At 43.8% G+C, this 27,244-nt stretch overlaps 1 protein-coding gene across 11 annotated transcripts in view; it reads right to left on the bottom strand.

Annotated features, from left to right (window-relative positions):
* Nucleotides 1-27,244, bottom strand: part of LOC125704238 (SH3 and multiple ankyrin repeat domains protein 2-like) — a 208,630-nt gene that overhangs the window by 17,608 nt on the left and 163,778 nt on the right. For 5 of the 11 annotated variants that reach the window (XM_048969636.1, XM_048969644.1, XM_048969646.1 and 2 more), the window contains 7 exons: nucleotides 18,255-18,390; nucleotides 17,329-17,409; nucleotides 10,767-10,790; nucleotides 9,113-9,172; nucleotides 8,727-8,848; nucleotides 8,164-8,275; nucleotides 4,726-7,129 (listed from right to left, as the gene is read on the bottom strand). In XM_048969636.1, the coding sequence (XP_048825593.1) occupies nucleotides 4,726-7,129; nucleotides 8,164-8,275; nucleotides 8,727-8,848; nucleotides 9,113-9,172; nucleotides 10,767-10,790; nucleotides 17,329-17,409; nucleotides 18,255-18,390 (2,939 nt within the window). The remainder of the gene's footprint in view (nucleotides 1-4,725; nucleotides 7,130-8,163; nucleotides 8,276-8,726; nucleotides 8,849-9,112; nucleotides 9,173-10,766; nucleotides 10,791-17,328; nucleotides 17,410-18,254; nucleotides 18,391-27,244) is intronic. The other 6 variants (XM_048969637.1, XM_048969638.1, XM_048969639.1 and 3 more) reach the window with 6 other exon arrangements.

The raw sequence follows: 27,244 nt of genomic DNA, 5'->3' as shown, positions 1-27,244 counted from the left end.
AGTCTATATTCATAAATGAGAGAAAATTACTTTCTTTTTCCCTTCACGTTTTCTGTGCATGCAGCGTTAGCCTCAGGTAGCTAGCCAGAAGCAGACAGGTTACCGCAAGGCAAAGTAGGCAAGGAAAATAAGAAGAATTGCGGTAGTTTTAATTTTTTCACAGAATTTACATCTGACTTCTTTTTGTTTGGTCTCATCTGCACTATAGGCACAATGTGTCCAAACAATGGACATGGCATTTTTCTTTGGTACAACCCGCCAGAGTTGCTCAGTTGACCTGGTGTTTGAGTCACATTGTGATGTACTCGTGATTATATAGCACATGCAAAATAATCACCAGGGCTTTAGATGATGGGTGAAACATTTGTCCAAATGCCAGCTTTTTGGTACTATATGGATGCTTACCTACAGGCACAATTTGGTAAGGAAATTGGTAGTAAGCCTAAAATATTAGTGAGATGCCCCCACAGCTGAGCAGCTTTAAACTTTTTTAAGTTTAAAATACCACACATGTATTAACCATAAGGTTATGCTAAAGTTAATGCCTGCGTTCATAATTCCACGATTAGAAAGACACTGGCCAAAAATGGTGTCCATGGGAGAGTTGCAAGGCAAAAACCACTGCTTAAAAAGAGGAACATAAAGGCTTGTCTAACATTTTCCAGAGAACATTGATTACCCCCAACACATTTGGAACTTCGTTCTATGGACTGAGTCAAAAGTGGAATTATCTGGAAGACATGAGCTCTGCAACATCTGGCGTAAAGCTAAGACAGCGTTTCATAAAAACAGCATCATGCCCACAGTCAAAGATGGTGGTGGTAGTGTGATGGTGTGGGGATGCTTTGCTGCTTCAAGGCCAGGGCGACTTGCTTTAACTTAGGGATACATGAATTGCGTTATCTAGCAGAAACTACTGAAGGAGAATGTCTGGTCATCAGCTCGTGATCTGAAGCTCAAAAGCAGAAGAGCAAGTCCACCTCTGAATGGTTAGATAAAAACAAAACCAGGATTTTGGCCCTGACTTGAACCCCACTCAGATGTTTTAGTGCAGGGGTGTCAAACTCCAGTCCTGCAGGGCCAGAGCCCTGTGTAGCTTAGTTCTTTCCCTGTTCCAACACAAGTGATTCCGCTCAAGAGCTGTGTGGTAATTAGCACAAGGAGTTGAATCAGGTGTGTTAAACGATTCTCCTCATTTCTATGGGGAAAACTCTAATCTCAATATGATGACCTTAACCCCTACCCAGCCCTAACCTTAACCATAAGTAGCCAAACAAAATACGAGACTTTTGGCATTTTAGTTTTTTGATTGCATTCACAGATCTTTGTAGGGACCAGAAAATGGTCCCTTTCATGTCAAAATAACAGATTTTTGTTACATTGTGGGGAACATTTGGTTTGAATATAAACATAATCCACACACACACACACACACACACACACACACACACACACAAACACACACACTTGATAGCAAAGCTTTCGGTCCAATAAGGCCAATGTGCACATAAAATTTGAAATTGATCTGTACAGTACAATAGTTTTAGAGTTATTGTGTTCACAAGACCAAATGTCTACTACAGCTGCCGTTTCCTTACTTTACTGCCACACAGTACTGCTGCTTCATTGTGTGACAATTTGTCTGGAAATAAAAGCAAATGTCGATATTCCACCCATATGTTTTTGTGAAATTATAATAAGATCTATCAAATACTTTTTGACATCACATTCACAGTCTGCTCTCACTCTTCTCTTTGCTGCCACTAAGTAATTTGTCTCAAAATTTAGTCAATTCCAGTTAGGCACCCATAAAATACCTCTGCAACGTTTGAAAAATATATGTCAAAAATGTTTTGAGTTATCGTCTTAAAGAGATCAAGTGTCAAAACTACCCTTTTTTTTCACTATGTGCTGTGGTTTCAGCTTGTATGTTGCAGTGATCTGTCTCAAAATTTCACCAGTTCCAGATCATGCTAAGTTTGAAAAAGTTCCGTCAAATAGTTTTTGAGTTACTGAGTTATTAAACAAAGCATCTGCCGCAGCGTAGGTCTCCAAACCAAAAATATTCCCCAGACAGGAATATTATAATAAATGTATAATCCACTAAACTGCCGGCATTAAAAGTTGCCTACTGAAGGGGTGCCAATTAGCTGTGCTGATCGTCGATTTTTAGTCTCTGTGGAGAACAGCTGATTTGGCAGGCTGGGTTTGATTATGATTTAAATACATGTTGTGACCTGTTTAAAACCAGTGGTTCTGAAATATTTTACACTATGTACCATTTATGAAAGTATTACACTATCTGCGTACCACCATCACAACATTAGACTTACTCATGCAGGCACACTGCAGGGGTGGCAACTTGTAAGTGATCGTGTTTTGAGATCGTCCCATAACTGAAGCAGTGCCACACAGTGACAGCAAAAAAAAAGGTAGTTTAATTCATTTGATCCTGTAAATTTATTTTTGTCACTTTTTTGGCTAGGTGGGGAGGGTATTCAAGGTAGGCTGGAAAGATTTTCTTTATGTTGTGGTATTTTTCTTCAGCAAAATGTATTGTGGAACAACCCAGCAATCCCCTCCAACCCCAGCTCCATTTAGCTAAATTTATTGTGGGAAAATATAATTGTGTCACTTACCCATAGTCAAAATTAATGATGACATAAAAGAACACATGCAGACCTGGTGAACCTAATGCAATTAAAAAAGTCACACAAAGTGCTCCATGGGTACCGGAAAAATAGCCTGACCCTGAACACCAAGCTTCATTCATTCCTATGGATAGCAATATATATGTATGTGTAAGTCTGTAAAGAAAAGTGACTTATGTGTATTTTGTAACCACATTTATCCATTCAAAATGTGAGTTCATCCATCAGGCAAGATAACATCACTTGCTCCCTAATATTCTGTGTCGTTTTGTTGGCAAAGGATCAGCATACTCTGAAGTGATTTGATTTCTACTGTTCTTATTGATTGTAGCTAATCCCATGTATAAATTACAAACAAGAACGTACTTTTTGCGTTCAGTTATTATATTGTGCAAAATGAACATATCAGTGTAATAGTGCACCTGTATATTGTGCAACCTCCCAATATTGAAAAATAAAATGCTCTGTCCAGTTTTTGAACCAATATGGAATTTGATTTGTCTTGTGATCTCTTGTGGCCTGAGATCTCAAGTGGCAACTTTGATAGTTTGATTGATGAAGGTGTGTGTCTCCAGTTAACCAACTATAATGATACAGTGAAGAAATGTAATGAGATTCTGAAAAGACTAATTAATGAGATGTAATTCTTGGGTTAGCATTCAGGGGACAAGATTAGAGTTAAAACTCTTACAGCAAAGGAAACTATACATGCATTCCTGTTATGACAATGTTTCTTTTGTTGTGTGTTTGTGTTTCAATGTAATGTACAGCAAAAAAATAATGTCAAGCTTTGTAATACACCCATTAAAATAATTATGCAATTATGCATTATGACCAAGTTTCAGCAAAGAAATTTACTATTGTAAAATTCATAGTATTTGCAAACTTCATGGCAGCTTCTGACCTTGCTGTCATATTTTCTTTCGATGAACACAAATAATGAAAATGTTACATTTGCAGTACAATTAAACAAGAAATTTAGAGCACATCTTAAGGATTATGCTAGCTTGACAGTATTTTGTGGGAAGAGACTCTGTATGGTGGAGGAGGGGATTTCATAATTATCGTTTATCCTCATATTCTTTAATTAAAATATTGCATTTTCTTAGGCATCACCCAGCCCTAATTGATGTCAGCATCAATATCAGTGATAACCAGAAAGCAAGTATTGGTACTTGGTCTGAAAAAATAGTATTGAAAAATAGCTTCTCTAATATACCTTTATGAACACAAATACATAAGACATAAGGCTAGATGTGATCAAGACTCCTTTCTGCAGATTGCTCTTACAGTGCATGTGTGACAGAGCTCTTGCAGCCAATGGCACTAACAGCTATGAGCTTACCTACCGATGCACTGAAACCTGGAAACTCTGGCACCACAAATTAGATCTGAGTACATTTACTCTGCTCACACACGTATTTCCCTAAATCCCACATATAACACATTTTCCATCAGGAAATGCTCAGCTTTCCTTTGATTTCATGCAAAGCTGATGTAGGCCCAGGTATTACGAATGTTCTGCTTATGGCAGCCAATGTATAATTCATGACTTGCTATTATTACATCTACTCAATTACCTGTTGCCATACTTCAACTGCTTAAAGTTAACAGGCTCATATAAAATATATTGACCCAGCAGTAATAGGACTAAACACGGTTCTCACAAAGATCCAAGCCACAGACATATTCATTAGCTACAGACTTGTTTCAAATTTCAGTTGTAAGTAGAGGCAGGGAGTAATGGCCGATGGCACATACTGACCCAAATCAAGCAGACTGACAGCAGAAACACAATGGTTGCTTTGCATAATGTACCATAACGTACACTAACCATTATGAACCATAACATAACGTTTCCTCTGTTTTAGGTTTAACAATGAAACCATCTTGAGCACTGAAATCAGCATTCCAAGCAAATCTGTTGATTAACCCAATTAACCCAAGATAAGTCACTCAACCCACAACACAAATCCTGCCATACAATAAAACAAACAAATAAATAAATAAACAGTTTGGAAATAAGGAACAGGTCGAAATAAATTCTATAGCGAGTAAAAGTGAGACGAATTACCTTGTTCTGGATCCTGTTGGAGAATCAAGAGCTTCCCCTGGCTTGGGTGTCCGTTCTCTGTTCATCTGCTGCAGAACTGAATTCAGTTCACTAATCACATTGGCCTTGGGATCTGGAGTAGGTGGACTCTTAAGTTCTGGAGGATCACCCCAGAGTTTTGATGTCCTTTGTGTTGGGGTTTTAGGAGGGTCAGACTGGGCACCCCCTAGTGGTGGTGGGGCAGGAGGCATCCCAAATGTTTCAAGGCTCTCTTCAATTAAAGCATCCTTGTAAAGTGCATTGCTTTTGTTGATGATAGGCTTCATTTTTGGCTTGGGTGGGACGGGGGGCCTGTCGACCAGAAATGCTTGCCCATCTGCATAGACCGTACAAGTGTCTAGGTTCTCTCCACCCTCTGAGGACAGGGTGGAAATGCTGGACACGGTTGAGATAGTGCTGGTTGTCTCCAGATGTGGGTCACCACTACTCCTGCTGTCTACTTCCTCAATTCCCGAGTCAGTAATGGGCTCAAAGTTCTCAGGTGGTGGTGGTGGGTAATTGGGAGGCATGCAGTTTGACAGCCCCATCGGTTTCTTGAGTTCTGCATTGGCCATCACTGAAGGTGCTATATGGGCGTGATAAGGAGCAAGGGAGGACCCCGCTGTTCCATTTTTCCTTTGCTTTAGCAGCTCAGCAATGGCGCCTGCCTGATCCTCTGGGATATCGAAACTGTTGGCGAACTCAAGTGGGGGTGGCAAGGGCTCTGAGAACACAAATTCTTCATCAATGTCTACAGAGGCTAAGGGTGGAGGGGGGATGCGGAAGGGTAACTTTACAGGCTCATCCACTGAGCTGATGGTGATGATAGTCTTGCCATGGGGGCCAGCAGGCTTGGCATTGGGCGCTTGAGGACTGGTAAGGGTCGCCGCCTGATTGGGGGCTGGCTGGTTAGGGTCTCGCAGCTCAGTGGGGGCACTGTCAGGAACAGTAGGTTCCTCCCTTTCTCCACCTTTGACTATGCTGTTCTCTTCAGTCTTGGTCCCATCCACAGTGTGCACCATTAGGAGGCCAGCAGACTTCTGCTGAGAGGTGTCTACAACGTCTATTAACATATTTTTCTTTTCCTCCTGTTTCTTCTCTTCTTTGGCTGAGTCAGACTCATACTTGGCTTCTGTCATCTGCCTTCTTAGGCCCCCACGCTGGCCTGGCCGCCCCATGGTGGCAGTCGTAGCAAAACTGGGTTCCATGTTGGAGCGCATTTTGGTGTCGATGAAAAGAGGCTTATTGAGGTCGGGTTTGGGGGACTCATTCTTCTGGGTTTGTGGCTGAACCTGTTCTTTCATGGCCCGGTCTCTGGCAGCTAATGCGAGAGCCAGGGGGGAGTTGGGGTCCAGTGCTTTGCCCGTAACAGGATGCACATAGTTTCCGCCATTAGTATTGTACGTTTTGCTCGTAGGCAAGCTGACAGGACTGTCAAGGTTGGGACTGTTTCCTGTCCGCGTGCTGAGAGGTTCCCTCACTAAGGTGGGCTCAGGAGTGTTGAAATCAGTCACGTTGCCACCTCCCTGAGGAATAACCAAGAGCGAGGATGGAGGAGCCATCAGTTTACGCAGCCGCTCATCATTGCTGAACATGCCCTCATCAATGGATTTTGACTGCCGGAGGCGGGGGGTAGGGGTGGGCACCGGATCCTCATCACCCATGTCAGTGGAAAGGAAAGCAGGAGAGTTCCTGTGGGCTTCTAACCTCTTCTCCCGATCCCGTACTGCACCAGCAATGGCCGCTGCAAATGGGTTGCTGAGGTTTAGTCCATCCTCGGGCCGCAGCTGACCTGGGTGATCTGGTGTGGAGGTTTCTATCTCCATGCTGCTGCCTTGGCTGCTCTTGCCACTACTGCTGGTGGAGGGCTCCTTCACAATGATGGTGGGAATGGGGATGGAACACGTCTTTTCGGGGCTGTCCTCCACATTGGGCTGTTTCACCAGCATGCCCTTCCTCCTTGCTGGCTTGGCGGGCACATACAGTGCCTTGTTGCTCAGCTTTCCCACCTCTGAGTATGGGTTTTCAGGCACATGGGCCCTACGGTTACGAAAGTTCTGTTGAGATGAGGCATTCTGCTTGTAGTCCTCTGCCTCGTACTGCTCCGAATTCTGCCGATAGTACATTCCTTTGTCCCGGCGGATAGTGCCCACATTAGCATCCCCCCGATTAGAGGCAGGCCCTTTAGCTGCAGAGTTCTGGTTGAAACCTTGTCGGACAGTGCCATAGCCTCTTGCTGTGGGTGATTTGGGGGTGTTGTAAGGGGGAGAGGGAGGAGAGATCGCTGGTGGAGGGGGAATATCCTCTGATGTGTCAGGCATAGAAAGGCTCCTGGTAAATTTCAGCAAAGGAGGCGTAAGAAACTGCTTCTCCTCTTCAGTGATTCCTATGAAACAGAGAAATCACTCATCTAATTAAACAAAATAAGTGGAAGACATGGGTAAATGGGAAGAACTTCGGGAAAATGTAACATAATTCAATACTTCAACAATTTCAGGAATTGAATGGCTAAAAAAATATAAATATAAATGGACAGAGTCTAGATCCATGTACCTCATAAACCAAGAAGGTACAGGACCACTACTGTAAAATTTAGAGGAAAAAAAATACCATAATTCTTAATACATGTGGAGACCAGTCAACAAATCGACAGTGCAATTCATATTTTTCAGCTTTTGCATAATTAGTTCTTTGTGCTTAAGTATTTAAAGTAGTGAGTGGATTGCAGTGATTTAGCAAAACAGAGAACAATTTAAGGACATCTCTGAAAATATCATCAAACTAATCACATTTGTCTTAGATCTTCCAATACCAATAGTGGATAAAGCCAAACTGGAGGCAAAGAGAAGCAGGACTGCAGAAGTGATTGGAATGTGCTCTCCTGTATTAAGCTAATGTGTGCTTCTGCACTTTCACCTCCTGATTTAGTGCACACATCCCAAGACATAAAGCCATTACACTTAGATCATGCCGTTATCTACCAATCAATAGTTCAGCGGAGTGAAAACTCCCTGCAGATCAAAGTCTTCTCTTTCAGTCAGAGCACATAGGAAATGTCAAGGGACATCTGATATACTGGAGAAGTGGGGATATAAGTGCACTTGCTGCAGTCATCCAGCCACTGGTATTTCATATTTCCTACTATTAAATCTTATACCTAATTGGAAAATTGAAAGACTCTGTCTCATCAAAATCTAAACAGATTTTGCATTTTATTCAAAAAGGTTAAAGGAAAAGGATGTGTGATCTGCTGTATCTCAGTACATCACGTCATCAAACTTTTTGTGAACCAAGAATAACCCTTTATGATCTTGAGATGTCAAGTGTTACTGAGCATTTGAGGTGCTGTGCCTCAATGTAAGAATGAAGTTGCAGTGGAGAGGAAGGAGCTGAACTGGTACAGCAGAGCAGGGACATCACCTATTGACTTTTGCCTTCTCATCGTACCCTTTGGCACACCCAGGTAGGAGCCTCTCGAACTCCCTGGCACTGTTGGGGGTATGGCGGCCACACCCTGGCAATCATACACAGACTAGAATAAGAGAGTAGGTTAAGAGAAGAAGAGACACTATGAGGTCGAACAGGCATACCTGCTTGCTAACTGGTCCCATTGCACAAAAAAATAAAATCATGGAAAATAACGGTGTGGCTCATTCGTCTTTTTTAAAAATGATTGATTCCTGTGGGACATTGAAGTCTTGGCATCAGATTAAGGTGAACGAACTCTCTGACATTCAAAAGGGAAACAATCTCTCTGATACAACAGATACAACAATTATTATGAAATGAAGCACAGCTCTCCTGTGAGGGAACAGGCAAATGATTCAACCATATTTTCAATCATTTTTTTCTTAGCAGGAGACAATCTGTATCTCCCCCATGTCTCGGGCTCTGACAAGTTTCATGTGCAGGACTGTAGTCACCTCATCACTTCTGCTCAAAGTGGAGCAGCACCCAAGAGAGATGAGGCCGGCTCTACTTACATCCATGTCAGTGGTTGTAGCAAAACACCTGCTGGATGGTCGCGGCTTGATGGTAGCAACCCTCATGTCAACAGACACATTTTCCCGTGTGGGTTTCTGGGAAGGCATCTCATCCACTTTGTCTGGAAAACATAAGCCATAGCCCTTGACAACCTGCCAGTCATCCTCCAACAAACTATCTCAATCAGCCATCAAGCCAGTGATTAAAGATCCTTTCCATAATGCAGATAAGAGAATATGAAAACCAAACAGAATCAGAATTTCAGACAGTGGTCAACGTCAAAGCCGTGCAAGCTTTATCTGTTTGATCAGACTGCTCTTAGGCCCAAGCTGCTGCGCAACATGCTAGCAGTTGTTTGTGAAGCCACCATGCATTGGGTGATTACTTAGTGTGACTTGAAAAACAATCCTCTTCTTCAGACCCTCAATATTTGAAGGCTTAGCATCTATACAGAAACGGAAGAGAAGGAAGTTCAGTGCTGGACAGGGTGTGCCATGAGGCAGCAAGTTAGACCACATGCACTGTCATCTTGTAAGCCACACAAGGCTCATGGATTGCTCCAACGGTATTGGTATCTCTGTTAGGTATTCTATCTTATATTCTGTAAGCAGAACAGAGCTTTAATGAGACTAGTGGAAGATATAGTTTCACATTTATTCATCACTGAATACCAACTACAGCCATACTTTTGATCATCTAACAAGCAGAATGCCAAATAGAAAGGGAGAATGCATACTATTCAGCAAGGTTAATGAAACGAGCTGTGTTAGAAGGACATCTAATTTAAAGCAACCTAGAACATCTAGAACACTACAAAAAAAATTTGCTCCTGTCTGACAGACACAAGCAGAGCCAGCTAAATCCACCCCACTTCAGCATCATGGTTCTGGAGGACTGTAAATTTCAGATTTACAAAAATACATATATGAAAAATTAGGCTTAAAATGTCCATTTCATATAATACAGTCAGAAAAAGGATTTCTGGATTCTATGTGCAGAGAGGGGCAAATAAATCTGAACACACCCATTTGCAGAAGACCTTATCCTCCCTTGAATCCAGCTTGTTTTTCTACTAACACTACCTACCACCACAATATCACCAGCAGCTTCCCTTCCCAATGCAGAGCCTCCTAACATATCAATGGATCACTGGATGGGGGACCAGGTCAGCCCAGACTACTCCTCCTCTTGAAACCATCAGATTAATATGGTAAGTTGCAACAGAAACACTTGAAATGTCTTTGACTCTGCTTTCCAGGTGGAATGTTTCTATATTAAACAAATGCAGCACTATTTCCATGGCAACAGCTTGTGTCTCACTGAGTCAAAGAAGCTGAAATATTATAATGGCTTTAAAGAAAATAGTGTCTACTGTTGGGAGAAATAATTTGTGGAATCTCTTTCCTTACGTAAAAAGCAAATCAAAAATTGGACACCAAATGCCCTGTTACCTTTAATCTTGTGCTGTATTGTTTACATATCTTATAGAATCATATATTTTAAAGAGTAAAGGGGGCTTTCAAAAAGAAAAGAGAGATTATTCTTGGACCAAATTAAGGTAAATACAGATTTATGGTATTTAGACACTCAAACAGAGTGCTGTAATATGTACAGGAATAACCCTCAAATGATGGCATAGAAGTGTATGTGATATTTAAAAATATATTTCATAAATAACGCAGAATTTGTTTTATAAATTACATATATTTTTATAAAAAAATACCATGGTAATACAGAATATATAAGGTTGTAGTTGACCACTAAAATAACCATCTTCACAACTGAAAAAATATGTCTTTGTTTAAATATAGGCTTGAAATTATTTGAGTGCATTTTTAACATCATGCCGCTTTTCATGGTGCTTTATAAATATACTATGAGAAAGAAAACAGTTACCATGCAAACTTAATACACAAAGCTGACAGATCAATAAATCAGCACATTTTTTTAAATAATAAAACACGAAAAATGTGTGGTCAAATAATAAAGAAATTACTAAAATAAAATTTTTTGTATAAAACATGCCTGTATAAACTTACCAGCCTTCTTTTTCCTCAAGGTGGCTTGAAAACAAAAAAATCAAACTTTAATACTTGAGATACAACTCCAAAGACAAAAAATATTCTACTAGTTGCAACTCCCTACACAGTGAAGTGAATTTCCTATTTAAAGCACTGATTTAACTATAAAAGGAGGTTCTGCTTATTTCCAAAAAATAAGCACGAGATATAGTGGAAGAACAGATTCAGCTAGTACTAATTATAATTGTAATTATATGTTTTTCTCCCCAGAACAGATACAAAATTACTACATTGCTAACTTGTGACATTGTTTGTTTACCTGAATCCAGACTACAGATTGTACAATGAGTTTCATGGCAGCTATTCATACACTGAATTGGTTTTGACACTGCGACTGTCGATTTAAGTAAAACTACACTGGAGTAGCAGGTTTTTAAACCAGTAATATACACACAATGTCTTTGAAATGGTTTTACAGACTGTGGAACATTTTGACCTTATTGACACACCACTGATACTCCTGTGTATACATGTAACAGCAGAAACACCAACAAAAAGTTGCAGAGAAACAGTGATCAACATAGACAAGAAAAAAGAAACCTTTAGAAAAGACAGGCCAAGGTAACTCTGTGGCTGCTGATTGCCATTGACCACAATAACATCAGTGAACATGGAAATGCCATGAAAAGCACAGGCAGGAACCACAGAGAAAAGCAGGATGACCTAAGAAAGGCAGAGTCTCACACGCTGCAGAAGGCAAAGTTACTAGAAAAGTGCTAGGAAACATTTTCATAACTTAATATCTCCCTAGAGAGCCTTTTATTTCTGCTGATATGGAGGTACAGTAAGGCCTGTGCTAATATCCTTCCCAAGCATAAGAATACAGAAAACTTTTCTTTTTACCAGAGGGTCATTACAGACAAAATAAATAGATACAAAACATTAGAGGCATATTTCACATTACGTAGCTGGAAAAGGAGGTGGGACAAATATTGTAATTCAGTTCAGAAAGAATAACATCAATTTTAGCCTTGGCACAAGGTCAATGCATGGGAACAGATGGGAAAGAGAGGAAAATCCTTTCTGATCTTGTCTATTCTACCTCAGTGGGATTAGTTTCATCTATTCATATACTACATAATTTAAAAATGCTTTATGAGAGAGATGGAAGGCAAACTAGTGAGGTTATCATATTTAACTAACAATATTCTCTCAAACTATGTCCTATGCGGGTTTTGGGAATCAACGCGATTTCATGTGAATTCAACTGCAGAAAAGAGAATATGACTGAAAAAAATTTTTTTTGCATACAACCACATACAAAATTTTACTAAATTCTGCGCTTAAAAAATAGATTAAGACAAATGTAGTATGTAACTGTCACGATCCGGAAATACTGGAGACGGCGATCGTGCGGGAAACAGGCAAGGGAAACCAGGTACGGGGAATAACGGGGTTTTATTGGAGTAACGGGGACTAGGGAGCATCGGACAGGGACTAACAAACATCCACAATGACGGACAAGGGTAACAGGCAAGACCAGGACTTAAAACAGGACAAGACTAAGCAAAGTAATCAGACAAGGCTGGAGACAATCAGGGACGCACACGCGGGTAATCAGGGGGCGTGGCACACACGAGGAGCCGACGAGCTGGGTCATGACAGAACCCCCCCCCAAAGGCGCGCTTCACCGGGCGCGCCAGGGAGGAGGCGACGAACGGGACACAGGAACCGGGACCGAGAAAAGAACAAAACTAACGAGAGACCGGAAACAGGACAGAGGCACAAAACATAGCGAGAGACAGAACGTAAGACACGACTCGACACAGGACCGGGAAAGCGGAGAGACAGACCAGGAAGGGAGAGATAGGAGGGACAGGCGGGACACTAGGAGCGGGAGTGCAAGGAGGGAACATCGGGAAACGAGGAGCAGGAAAGGGCGGAACAGACGGGCGAGGAACAAAAGCAGACGGGGCAAAGACATGAGGTACGAAGGCAGAGGCATAGGGCGAGAAGGAGGGGGTACCAAGGGGAGCCCGAGGGAGCCCCAGCGGGCGACGGGAGGGCGAGCCAGGGGGCAGGGCGGGCGGGACCCCAGCCCTGCGTCTGTGTCCCCTTCCCCTGCGGGACACAGACAAGCCGACCCTAGTTCGGGGTCGATCTCGCCGGGGCAAGGGACTAGGGGTTACGAGTTCTGTCCCCGAGGGGTCCCATTCCAGCTCCTCCACCTCCGAAGAGGGAGGAGCCAAGATGGAGTTGTCCAGGACCACCTCGGGGACTAGGACAGGGACTGGAGCTGCTGCAGGCGGAGGGGGCGCCTCTGGAGCTGCTGCAGGCGGAGGGGGCGCCTCTGGAGCTGCTGCAGGCGGAGGGGGCGCCTCTGGAGCTGCTGCAGGCGGAGGGGGCGCCTCTGGAGCTGCTGCAGGCGGAGGGGGCGCCTCTGGAGCTGCTGCAGGCGGAGGGGGCGCCTCTGGAGCTGCTGCATGCCGCCGGGGCGCCGGGACAGGAACACGGTCAGGTCGTCGGGGCGCCGGGACAGGAACACGGTCAGGCCGCGGGGGGGGCGCCTGCCCGGGAACTGGAGCGCGGTCAGGAACTGGAGCGCGGTCAGGAACTGGAGCGCGGTCAGGAACTGGAGCGCGGTCAGGAACTGGAGCGCGGTCAGGAACTGGAGCGCGGTCAGGAACTGGAGGTGGCTGCAGTGGGGGCGCCGGCCCGGGAGCTGCAGCAGGCGGCTGCAGAGGGGGCACCTGCCCTGGAGCTGCAGCAGGTGGCTGCAGTGGGGGCGCCTGCCCTGGAGCTGCAGCAGGCGGCTGCAGTGGGGGTGCCTCTGCAGGAACTGGAGCGCGGTCAGGAACTGGAGCGCGGTCAGGAACTGGAGCGCGGTCAGGAACTGGAGCGCGGTCAGGAACTGGAGCGCGGTCAGGAACTGGAGCGCGGTCAGGAACTGGAGCGCGGTCAGGAACTGGAGCGCGGTCAGGAACTGGAGCGCGGTCAGGAACTGGAGCGCGGTCAGGAACTGGAGCGCGGTCAGGAACTGGAGCGCGGTCAGGAACTGGAGCGCGGTCAGGAACTGGAGGTGGCTGCAGTGGGGGCGCCGGCCCGGGAGCTGCAGCAGGCGGCTGCAGAGGGGGCGCCTGCCCTGGAGCTGCAGGTGGCTGCAGTGGGGGCACCTGCCCTGGAGCTGCAGCAGGTGGCTGCAGTGGGGGCGCCTGCCCGGGAGCTGCAGCAGGCGGCTGCAGAGGGGGTGCCTCTGCAGGAACTGGAGGCAGTGGGGGCGCCTGCTCTGGAGCTGCAGGCTGCTGCAGTGGGGGCGCCTGCCCTGGAGCTGCAGGCGGCTGCAGTGGGGGCACCTGCCCTGGAGCTGCAGCAGGTGGCTGCAGTGGGGGCGCCTGCCCGGGAGCTGCAGCAGGCGGCTGCAGAGGGGGTGCCTCTGCAGGAACTGGAGCACGGTCAGGAACTGGAGGCAGTGGGGGCGCCTGCCCTGGAGCTGCAGGCTGCTGCAGTGGGGGCGCCTGCCCTGGAGCTGCAGGCTGCTGCAGTGGGGGCGCTTCCGGAGCTCTCCGGAGCTTGATCAGCCTCCGGAGGTCTTCAGCCATCCTCTCCAGATCTGAATACGGGGATTCTGGAGTGAAAGAGGCGAAATCCTGCCCTAGTTGCACTGCGAGCTGTTCCCCCTCCGGAGGGCCCTGTGGGGCCGGTTCTCCCATCACCCTCCAATACAGTCCTTGGAGGGTGAAGTACCTGTCAGCGAGGATCATGGGTGGCGGCGGCAGCGAAGACGGCTGCGCAGGCGGCGGCGGCCGCACGGGAACGGGGTCCGCCGGCAATGGCGGCCGCACGGGAGCGGTGTCCGCCGGCAATGGAGGCCGCACGGGAGCGGTGTCCGCCGGCAATGGCGGCCGCACGGGAGCGGGGTCCGCCGGCAATGACGGAGGGAGGTCCTCCGTACGGGCGATCGCCGTTCTCCTCCGTCTCCCTCGCAGGCGCCTGGCGGTTGCGGGAGGCGGCGCGATGTCCGTAAAAACGGACGGTGGAAAAAAGGCTTCTGGCTCCGGGTAGTGGAAGGGCTCCTCGTCCTCGTCCTCACTTGAGAGCCAGTACTTCCACGCAGGATCGGGGACGCGTGTGGTCGGCCCCCGGGCTGGAGGTAGGGCAGGTACCTCCCTCTCGTCCTCCGCCGGAAGCCAAAGCCTGGAGAGCGAGCAGGCGCCGAGAGAGATCGGCTCTTGAGGGAGCCTCTTCCTCCCTCTCCGCTTCTTCTTTGGGTCCGTCATTCTGTCACGATCCGGAAATACTGGAGACGGCGATCGTGCGGGAAACAGGCAAGGGAAACCAGGTACGGGGAATAACGGGGTTTTATTGGAGTAACGGGGACTAGGGAGCATCGGACAGGGACTAACAAACATCCACAATGACGGACAAGGGTAACAGGCAAGACCAGGACTTAAAACAGGACAAGACTAAGCAAAGTAATCAGACAAGGCTGGAGACAATCAGGGACGCACACGCGGGTAATCAGGGGGCGTGGCACACACGAGGAGCCGACGAGCTGGGTCATGACAGTAACTTTGTTCTAATGTAATTTGTCTGGAACTTGTATTTCAGTACAGACCTTAATTAAAAAAAGTAATTAAAAACTCTCAATGAAAAAAAAAATGAATTGCCATGAGACTTCCACTACATCAAACAGTACACATTTTTGGGAGAGACTTTTTACATGTGTACTGTACTGTACCATATAAATTCTTTACAAAGCAAAAAAGTGTGTGTGTGTATACACACAGACACATAAATATATATTCAATTAATTATTTGGTAGATTTAAAGCCACTGTATATTGTATTTTTTGTGAAAAACCTGAAAAGTTATTACTTGGATAGAACTATTACAAGTAGTATTTTTATTTTGCTATTTCTTTCACAACATTAAACTCCTTAAAAGTGCTTGATATTTTATTACAGAAAAAAGGCCAATATATTACTCAGTTTTCAAAACATCCATCCATCCATCCATTTTCCAAACCGCTTATCCTACTGGGTCATGGGGGGTCCGGAGCCTATCCCGGAAGCAATGGGCACGAGGCAGGGAACAACCCAGGATGGGGGGCCAGCCCATCGCAGGGTACATTCACACACCAGTCACTCACACATGCACACATACGGGCAATTTAGCAACTCCAATTAGCCTCAGCATGTTTTTGGACTGTGGGAGGGAAACCGGAGTACCCGGAGGAAACCCCACGATGACATGGGGAGAACATGCAAACTCCACACACGTAACCCAGGCGGAGACTCGAACCCTGGTCCCAGAGGTGTGAGGCAACAGTGCTAACCACTGCACCCCCATGCCGCCTCAGTTTTCAAAACATTTATTATAATAAACGTGGATAAATTTATAGACTTAATAGAAGTGTATCAATAATTATTGCTCTGCATCACCCCTAGTCTTCTTAACAATTACTTTCGATTAATAAACAAATCAATATGCCTCAGTGACTCTGGCCTGCAGTACATCTACAGCAGGTCTTAGCTGCCCACAATTCCTGTGCTATTCGCTAATGATAGTATCTTGGACAAAAAAAGACATCTTATCTGTTTTTCAGTTTATACTAATAGACACTGAATGAAACAGGTACAGTTTAGGAAGTTAGGATGTGTTTTTGTGGTCAGACAGACTTAACACTAATTCTGTCTGTAGACATTGTGAAGGGGTCTGGGGCTGTGTGGTCTCACAAACAGGAAAAAACACAGACAAATGCTGGTAGGTTCTTAATAATAGTGCTGTGAAATGGAAATGGAAAAGAGACACGGAGGTACACAAACAGAACAAGTCTGAAAGGGCAGCAGCCTTATTTCCTGACTGTGGAGCCCATTTTTAGTTTACTCTAACAAATGGAGACCTGGTGAGAATTGTTCTCTTTTGTAATTCCCACTAATAAATCTCGCTCATCCAGTGTTCTAGAAATGGTTGCTTTTTGTCACAGACACCATGCTAGCCATCTCAAATGGTGTCAGAACAACCTAAAGATTCAAACGTAAAGTTTTCGTTTAAAAAGTCATATGTTTGAATCTGCAATACACAGTCAATGTTTCATGTCAAAGGATAGATGGACCATCGGAAGCAGTTAAAGTCACAGCTCTACTTGTGGTGAGAGAAAACAATTCATGGAGAAGAACAGAAGTAGGAAAGCAAAGTTGCAACATCCCGTTTTGGACAATTATGTGAGGCGGGGACAAGAAACATATGGAAAGAACATCAAAATGAGAAAAAAACACCCACAAATAGAAACGAAACAAAAAATTATTTCTGACTGCTTACCTTTGTCCACTAATTGCATAGAAAAAAATTTGAATAATGATTAGAGAAATGTGTCACATGATTGAAATATCCACTGTGACTTTCAGTTTTGTGTAACAATAATTAATAAAATTATATTGCCGGTTCCCAGCCATACTGTGTCTAAACTTTGACTTGTTCTTTCCCTTTACAAAGGCACATGAGCCAACATGCCGCATGTACAGTCTGCCTTTCCAATCATCTAGAGCATGCGTTTACCACTCAAATTGGCCATGCTTACCTAGCTCCTCGAGTTCAGAGGTCATTGACTTAGAGCGCATGGACAATGCAGTGGTCGGTGCCCTCTTTGGAGGTGGAGGTGCTTCAACAATAGATCAGAGACAAAGGAAAGGGTGGGAGATTTGGATTTAATAGACTGAGGTGTATCAATCAGCACAAAATCCAGAAGCAGTACAACTCCTGGACTTTTCCATGTAACACCTCAGACCAGAGCTCCTAAACAGGACTGAACCCTGAAGGAGAAAAATTGATGAATCTGAACAAGAAATGCAGATGGTTTTGGGACTGATGAATTAATACAGGGACCCACTGCTATGTGCTTGTGCAATTGATTTCTAGAGTCTTATGCCATGTTCAGGATAATGAGCTAAGCTCAACCCAGTTCCAGCACCAATAGTGGCCTGTAGCAGCGCAGTGAAGGCACAGAAGGAGACACAGGTCCTGTTTGCTTCCTGCTGAAGGAGGAGGGCCCAAGCTGGACGCCAGCAAGACAAGGGCCTGCTCCCAACAGGCTGCGCTGGCACAGGGAGCTGGCACAGGCTGGCATCAGGAGCTCTGGCAGTGGCTCCAGCAGATTTCCCCCCAGCAAGAGCCAGGCTTTGCCTCCAAAACCCCCCTGTTCCTTTACACTGGGATCTCATCCAAGGCACTCGGGGAAGACAGCAAGCCATGCACAGCTTTTATCACGCATCTGTGTCATTACCATGCCCATGAAATGAGCTAAATGACTAGCGTGGGGGCCTGGGACAGCCCCTGTGTCCCAGCTGATTAGTTGGTCATTCAGTCGGCCTCAATGTGCTGCAATGGACAAAAGGATAAACAAAGCGGGTGGATAGAGGAAGGCTGCAGTCCTCCTGCCCTTTCACTGCACAAGGGAAGGCATTAGGATATGGGGAAAGCCAGCATGACTCCATGCGGCAGGTTTACCTTTTTTCCTAGCCGTGTCCTCTGGGTCCAGATTCCGGCTGACCGTTACCACTTTTATAACCAGGTGGTTGCCCCCCTGCCTGATCATGTTGACAACCTGCCTGTGGCCGACTTTCACCACATTGTCCTGGTTGACCTGAAACAAAAAAGAGAGGGAGAGATGTGTTGCATCATACTTAAACATACACTCAACATAATTTTCAATGGACATATACAGCTCTGGAAAAAAATGAGAGACTGTATACGTTTTAAAAATTTGTATTTTTAAATCCTGGTTTAATCCTGGTTCTATTGGCAGAAGGCTACACTGAGAGGCAGTTTGTTTCCAGGCTCAAAGACAGCAGTACACAAGAACAAGGTAAAGAAGGAGACACTGGCAATAACCAAAAACTAGCCAGGTAGATTGCAGAAGCAACTTTCTAATGCCAGAAATGACTGTCCACTTATCCAGCAGTGCCTCATGAATCGGAGGATGACCTCAAGTGACCTTTAGAAAGAATGGGACACATTACAGTAAGTGGTGAGAAGTGTATTGCTAGTACAACTCTTAACAGGCTCCTAGAAGCAGGACTGAAGTCTCATAAAACAAGGAAGAAGCCCTTCAACAATGAGAAGCAGGGAAGAGCCAGACTGGAGTTTGCAAAAAATGTATATTTTACACAGGTGCATATCCATAAATTTAGAAATGAGTGTAGTGAAACCTTTTTCTTGTGGTCTCTTAATTTTCCAGAGGTGTATGTATGTGCCTAGTTACTAACTACTAGGGCTGAATGAGGTCTATTTAAAATCTAAATCGTGATTTGAAACATGTGGGTGAGTAAATTATGCAGGCTGCAATTTTGCAAATTCATTATACAGCACGTCTGACCCAAGATATAAAACTGTCCTGAGAAGAGTGTTTTTTCCCTGTGTGACATTCTCACCAATCAGAAATGCCGTGCTCTTGGCGTGACAGTCATGCTCACCGAACAGACGTGGCCAAGTCAACTGTGTATACACCCACAAACAGCAAACACGTGAAACCCGAGGAAAACATTACATTCGTGGCACAAAAAAAAATTATTCTGCTGCTGTACACTCGTACAGCAGAGTTTATGTTTACAAAAAAGTTTTGCATATTTGTGCTTTCAAAATCACAGATTTTCAACTTCACACTTGCACATATTTTAGAAGCCGTGTTACAACCACGAATCAGCATTACAAGTGCACAAACTGGGAAGGAAATCCTGTATTTAGATTTCTTCCCATCCCGATGGCATGTGAATGGAGCAACATTTTGATTGTCAGGTGAATTCAGCCAATAATACCCCCGCAACAAAAGTCAAACGATTTTTGACTGGCTGTCGTGGTCTGAGGCACACAGATCCCACCCACTTGCCGTGCCGTGTCTGGCAGTTCAGGGTTTTAAAACCTTGGGTGCATGGCAAAGCTGCCAGGAATGCCAGCATTCTCAGCACATGTATATTGAGTTTGTTGACTTGTAATCCCGATTCGTCATTGCAATGTGGCTTCAGGAAATATGTGCAGATGTGAGTTTGAAAACACAATTGTGCAAAACTTTTTTGTGAACCAGCTTTGCTGCATGGGTGTACAAAACTAAATTATAAGTACACAAATCTATTTAGATTTGCATAAGAATATAGACCATCTTTAATATTTTGATAGTATCTCATGTGATAATACTGAATCACATATTTTAAATCTCATACACACTGAATATTTAGCTGAAGCTTTAGCTATCGAGATTTGATATTTTCCCTAATTCATTCAGACCTAGTAACTACAGTCCTGTGTGTTGGTAAAAGCCACTCAAGGGTGCAGCGTGCATGATACTGTATATGTCATTGTTTTGGGGTTCATGAGAGATACAGTTTGCCAAGTCAGTGCAGTCAGAGCACTTTGAGTGCAAGTGACAGCTGACAGTTTAGTTACAGCGCTGAGCAACTGTTAATATGCTGGAGGTCATTTTCTGTGCTCAAAAAGCAGGTCAGGCAATGTTTACAGACTGTAAAACCGTACATCTGTTATTTTCCCAATTTCCCCCCAAAATAACAGTGGTAGATTTCACCAAGAAGAGCTGATGGATGATTTTGATGATCATTTTCAAATTGAGTAGCATACTCTGGAAACCATCTCATGAAGCCCCGATGGCGTTAAGATAATGATATAAACCAGTTCTTTTTTGCGACACTTATTAACAGAGGATTACACTCTTAGAACATGTATTACTGCTTTTCATATTCTAACCATCCTGAAGCATCCTCACTCCAGCTTGCAAGCAGCAGCTAAATAGTAAGAAATCATGCTGTCAAACAAGAAAATTCCCAGTTATGTTACCATTAATATACTGATATTGATGAAGCTGGTGCTGAACATAACTGCAAAAATTCAAACCAACCAATTCCATCAAGCATAGTCAACATCTTACAAGTTACACAACGATATTTAAAATCAAATGCAGAAAGTTAGGGAGCTTGTGGAAAATAATGGCATAACCTGCATGCATTACAGCGTAATCCACTGATCTGATGTATATCTGCACATGCATGCGAAGCATGTCAAAGCCAGGGCCACGTGGGGCCCTTTATCTGTATCTGGCAGCACACTGAGCTGAGTGACACCATTGGGGTGATACAGGGAACCTCCGAGGCCCAGTGCTCAGTGAGCAGTCAGCTACATTAGTTAGGCTCACTTCAGTGTATCCGTAACAGAGGAGCTACCTGCCAAGAGAGTGCACCACATCAATGGTGGCCACTGCAAAAGCCGAAGCCAAAGTCTGTGCTGGGTGCAGTGACGAGAGGGAGTGGCCTTTCCAGCAGAGTGTGGGCTCACATCCTACTGGCTGAGGGACCGATTCCGGTGGAAAATGACTACTGACCTGCTCTTTATCAGCTGTGTGAGAACTGGATTTCAAATTTATCATTATACTGTACCTCATGGACAGCTGATTCTATACTAACATAATTAGCTGTACGTTACAGACTGAAGCACATTAACTCGGTCTGTCAGGCATTACATTTTCTAAACTATTTATTTTTTACCTGGTTCATTAACATACAGTTACTGCGCATTCAGTGCTGGCTGTACCTGTCACCAAGTTACTCCTTTGTCTAATGTGGTTGTGTGCGGCTGTAGCAGTTACACTAAAGGTCTGGTGATGGAGCAAAACATACAAAGGACATACAGTATATTCCATGACATCATCCCTGTTTGGACAGGTGATTTCACAATTGTACCCTCCTCAGTATCCTGTAGCCACAGCTGCAAAGCAACTTATTGATAAAAAAGAAAAACAATTTTGGTAGTTATGAAGAGGTTTCCAGAGCACCTCAGCAATGGGCCTGCAATGTTTATGAGATAAAGGGTAGATAAAGGTAACCGTGCAAAAGAGCCATGTCTACTTCAAACACTGTCAATAATCCCATTTTAGAAAAGAACAAAACACAATAGAACGATCTCAAATCAGGAGGTCATCAAAGGGAAATTTTATAAATATACCCAGTATTTGAGATGCTGTACTCTAAAAAAAGACATGTAACTAACCATAAAGCAAAACTTTTAGTATGGAAAGACCCACACACACACACACATACACATACACGTGCTAGGTATCTATATCTTTTTGGGGACTATCCACTCATTTCTTTGGACATAACCCTAATCTCAGCTATAGTGTAACAACCTTAACCCCTACCCAGCCCTAACCTTGACCATAAGCAGCCAAACTAAATACAAGACTTAGTTTTTTGATTGCAGTCACGGATGTTTATGAAATTGAGTTTCCCCTTGTGGGGACCAAAAAATGGTCCTACCAATGTCAAAATAACAGGTTTTTATCACATTGTGCGATCGCTTGGTTGTCACAACATAATATATACATAGCACACACACACACACATATTTATGAAACAATCTAAAAGGATAAAAAGACAAGGTCTAAGATACCAGAGAGGGCAGAACATGTCGAATGGAGAAAAGGCTGTTGGTGGGCTGTCATTAAGAGTAAGGTTATGTGAATAAGGCCAGAACTCAGATGTCATCAGCCAAACGACAATGTAGGAAAGGGCAAAATGCTGGTTAGTGTAGCACTTCTGCTGTGTATGTCTATGCTCAGGCAATGTTTAACATAATTCTTGGTTATTAGACATGAATCAAATTCAGAGAGGATAACAGGGCTGAGGCTTATCTCCAATATATATAGGTCTAAGACCTACTTCTTCAACGGGCACCTTGTGGGACCCCTGCATGCTACCGCAATTTGCCTTCATTAATACATTTCCCTGCACCATAATGCCATGCAAGCAGGTGGGCTCTCATGGACAGCCTGGGGCTCACATTCATGTGAGGGAGAGACTTTCAGATGGCAAACTCCCATGTTCAGAAGCCCTGCAAACTGTGACACCGGCTGCTTGAGTCACTCGCTGGGCCAAACGTCAGGCATATAAATATACATTTTGGCAACACGACATCATATAAACAGGACTTAGTCTTGGATAAACTGTTTTATTTTATTGACAGGGCAGTTCTGCATCACTCTCGTGTTTATCCAGACGGCTCAAGATGATGGGAACTTTCTTGCTGCTTTGTGCAAGGCCTGTTCCAGCAGGGAGCTGCACTGTACAGTTTCTCACTTCAGACAGTGGCCATCCAGATGTAGCACCCCAAGACACTGAGCATAGCTGCTTTGTGCAAGGCCTGTTCCAGTAGGGAGCTGCACTGTACAGTTTCTCACTTCAGACAGTGGCCATCCAGATGTAGCACCCCAAGACACAGAGCATAGCTGCTTTGAATCTGCGCACTCTTGTCAAATTGGGCAGGTGGGGCCCGAAAAACAATAAAACCATATTAAAACTATTATTAAAGTTAACAAGTCACATCAGACTGACAATAAACTTACAGTAAGCGGCCAAATAAAGCATTTAAATATAACTGCACAGCTCATGACTCATTTTCTTGCCATTTGATAGCACCAATATGCTTTGAAACAACTGCTAAGAGAAAATTTAGATGAAAAACCACAGCATAGGGGACGATGCATCATCTTAGGCAGTGCTGACAGCCACACAAGGAGGATGTCATGAAGAATGGATCAGCAGATCAAATGGTGCAGCAGGGCATAAGAAACAAAATCTGAAAAACATACCTTTCAGAGGTATAAATGCTGTAAATACATCACATTTTTAAGGTTTCCTTAACCTCCTGAAGTACAGTGGCCCCAAAATATTTCTGGACACATAAACCATGCTTAAAAATGTTAGAAATTTATTCACTTGCATATCCAAACAAAATAGCAATCATGTTGAAGATAAATACCTTAAGCGTGCTTTAAGCAAAACATTTAACAAAAAGTTATTAGGTAGGTTGTAAATTGCCAAACGACAGACATACTATTCAAAACTGGGTGTCCAAATACTTTTTGGGATCACTGTAGATTTTATCTACGGAAAAATTATAGAAAAATATTAATGTTTTTTGTTTGCACAACAATAAAATATAATGTACGTGCACCACAAAGATTACCCTGTTGCTCATCCCCTGATATAAATGCCAAATTTGAAAACCCATTTCTAATCTAATTATGTCCAAAATGGCTATTTCTGTCTGATCGCTTCATAATGGCACACCTCAGGGTGCTTCACTGTGATTGGACTAACTGGCATATCAGCACCTTCCAAAAACGCCAAGGGAAATTAGATGATGTGGCAATCACATTTCATGGTTCCGGTTGCTGTGTGGCTGACACATGGTCTAACAGCTGCTCCCATCAGAAATAAAATCTTTCTGATAACCTGCGATGTTCATAACTAATCTAACTACACACTGCATTCTCTTGAAACAGGAACTGAGGAAAAAGTCTGCTGGTTATATGAGATGTTGGTAATATCAGTCTGAAATAGTTTTAAGACCCAGCAATGACATTGCTTTGTTCAACAGGGCTGGCAGTCTCAGCCCAGCACAATCAGACAAGGTTCATTATGATGCATTTGTTCTAACAGCTGTAAAAATTGTCACACATATATGAACTGTCTATACATAAACACATGCGCAAACACACAGGTTCTTGTTATAAATAAACAGAAACATGCAAAACTCAGACACACACACACAGAAACTGTCATTCACACATGCGCACATATAATGCATGAAATATGGGATGATTCACAGTATGAATCATTTTAGAAGGATGAGATCTAGTCTCTCCCTTGTTCTTGCCCTTCTCAGGGGCACGGTGCTGTAATTCACCTGTGCCGGCGATTGGTGGCTCTGCAGCGGGGATCGGAGTCTGCGATGGTGTTACCAGACTGGCCTGCTAGTGACTCTTGCAGAGTACGTTATGTGACGCCTGCCTGGGTTAGATTAGGCCAGACCGCTACACTTCCCAACTCTAGGAAGGCAACAAAAGCATGCACTGATTCACAAGGATCAGGGGTTATGTGGCCCAGTTTGATTTGCTGTACATCGCTGTTCCATATTCCGATATTCTGTGTGTCTGGATAGTGTTGCTGCATACACCTATGAGCTAAAAAAATTATAACCACCCTATGTGAACCAAACAATGTTCACTATCTCGTAGAGATGGACCGATTACAATTTCCTTGGCCGATTCCGGTTTTTTTTTGCAAGTGTGATCAGCCCATATCGATTTTTGCCAATTCTGATTTTCTTTCTAAGAACTATAATTGACAACATATACAAATGAAAATCAGCTTATTTACAATGCTACATTTTATTTTCATATTAAAGCAAATTGTTAAACTTACAGGATCTTCTCTCACTTAAATGTCTCAAAGTAAAGTGCTCTATGACTGGAAAGAGGTTGCCATACACCCAACTTTATCTGATATATATTACTTTACCAAACAAGAGCAAGTGCAACAGATTTAAGAAACAAAACGAATGTCAGTTAATTATACCATTATACAGTCTGTTTAAATTCACCAGATGATACATACCAAACAGTCCCATCGAACTTTTTCTCTTTTTTTACTTGTCATAAAATAAGAAACTCCATAGGTTACAAACCTCCAAATAAAAGTTAAGTGTACTATACTCTTACAAATAATAATTGGTGCAGGGTAATATTATTAATAAGAACATCGCATTTTATGCACATACAAACTTTATATCGCTAGTAAGCTAGATTATGATCAGACTTTTTCATACCTTCATACTGTACGGACATTATAGAGCGGAGGGTTAAACTAAAACATTTTTACTGTCATAGGAAAAAAACCTTAGCTAGCTTTGCAATTTTAATGATTACTCTTTTTCAAGATTATCTAGCAAATGTTTAATAATCAGTTTACAGTTTACCTCCAACGTTTCACCATGTTTTCATGGTGAATCCAGAACATTTTGTTTTGGATATACATGTATGACAAATTGGAAGCTTTGCGTCGTCTTCACTCACAGAGGAGAACTTCCATGCTATCGACATGTCAGTGTGCAGCTGTGAGACTATTGTCTGTGCCGCTGTACGTATGGGTTTGCTGTATGCATAAAACGGATACATGTCACGGCTAGTCTCTGATTCAGGCCAAGCATGCTGAAAATCAGCCGATTCCAGTCCTCGGCCGATCAATTGGTGCATCTCTACTATCTAGTAAAAATGATGCGTGTCAAGGTCTGGGATATATTCGATGGTAGGCTTAACATCTGGTACTTGTAGACGACACTCTGAATGCAGAAAAAATGGGCAAGGATAAAGACCTAAGTGACTCTGTCAAGGGCCAAATCATTAATAATAATAATCAATACTTTATTGATCCCCATGGGAAAATTGTCTTTATGCCTCCCTCAACTTGAGTTAGTCATCTGCAAGGGGCTGGAAGTTAAGGGCCTTGCTCAAGGAGCTGCATACATGCTAAAGCAGGGTTTGAACTGGTGACCTTGTGATTACAGGCACAGCCCATTGAGCCACACGGTGCCACCGTTCCATTAGGGCAAGATGAACGGGTTAGAGCATCTCAGAAATGGTAAGACCTGTCCACTATTGAAAGTGCCTACAATGCGTATGTAAGGGTCGGTACTAAGCCTGGGAGCAAGGAAAGAAGGTTGCCTGGTCTGATGAATACCATTTCCTGTTGCATCACGTAGACGACCGGGTAAGTGTTGAGCATCTGTAGGACAAGTCCGATCCACAGCTACGTAGCCTCATATGCAGCAAGGCTCAGTGCTTTGTGTGCTGTAACACATTACTCCTGTCATCTTCATCAGAATTATCTACCATTTGTGCCACAGTAGCCCGTCTGTTGGTTTGTACCACATGGGATAGCCTTTGTTCACATCTCTCATCAATGACTCTTGAATGCCCAACACCCTGTCAAAGGTTTGTCGTTTTTCCCTTATCAGATCATTCTTTTTGGATACTCACCATGGCTGACTACGAGAATCACACAAGCCTTGCCATTTCGGAGATGTTCTGATGCAGTCCTTGTCATAATTACTCAGATTTTTATCTCTGCCATCTAATATATCCCAGACCTTAACAGAGAGTCAATGTTATTCTCTTGAAATAGGGACTGTCATAATGTTTTGGCTCATGGGTGTGTGCTGACATGATCCCTGGGCACATGTCCACTGGCACAAAATTACCTAATACATCTTTGTGGATGCTGTTCCCTTTCATAAACCTTGCATTTTGTAAATCATACCAATCCTGCTCAGGGTCTGGTCTAAACTTGTCATAAAATTAAACCATTCTTGAAAGATCACTCAAGGTTGAAGTTAACAGCATGGGGTTTTACAGTAACAATTAATGACTTCCTGTGCCACTCAAAAGTAGGCCTGCAGCAGTAAATGGAACCATGCAGTTACTGTATACTGCAGCTACATCTAGAGTTTTTTATAGACAAAAGTACAAGCAGTGTGGTGACATAAATGATTCTTTTGATATCGATATATGGATGCTTGAAGTATGGATGTAAAGAAAAAGTAGGCTAGGCTGAAAGCTCAGACTTCTCTAGATTTAAGTGGGTCAAAACTGCAGT

This window comes from Brienomyrus brachyistius, chromosome 11 (genome assembly GCF_023856365.1).
Source record: "Brienomyrus brachyistius isolate T26 chromosome 11, BBRACH_0.4, whole genome shotgun sequence".
In the NCBI taxonomy this organism is placed as follows: Eukaryota; Metazoa; Chordata; class Actinopteri; order Osteoglossiformes; family Mormyridae; genus Brienomyrus; species Brienomyrus brachyistius.
This window is presented reverse-complemented; position numbering and strand designations above follow the sequence as displayed.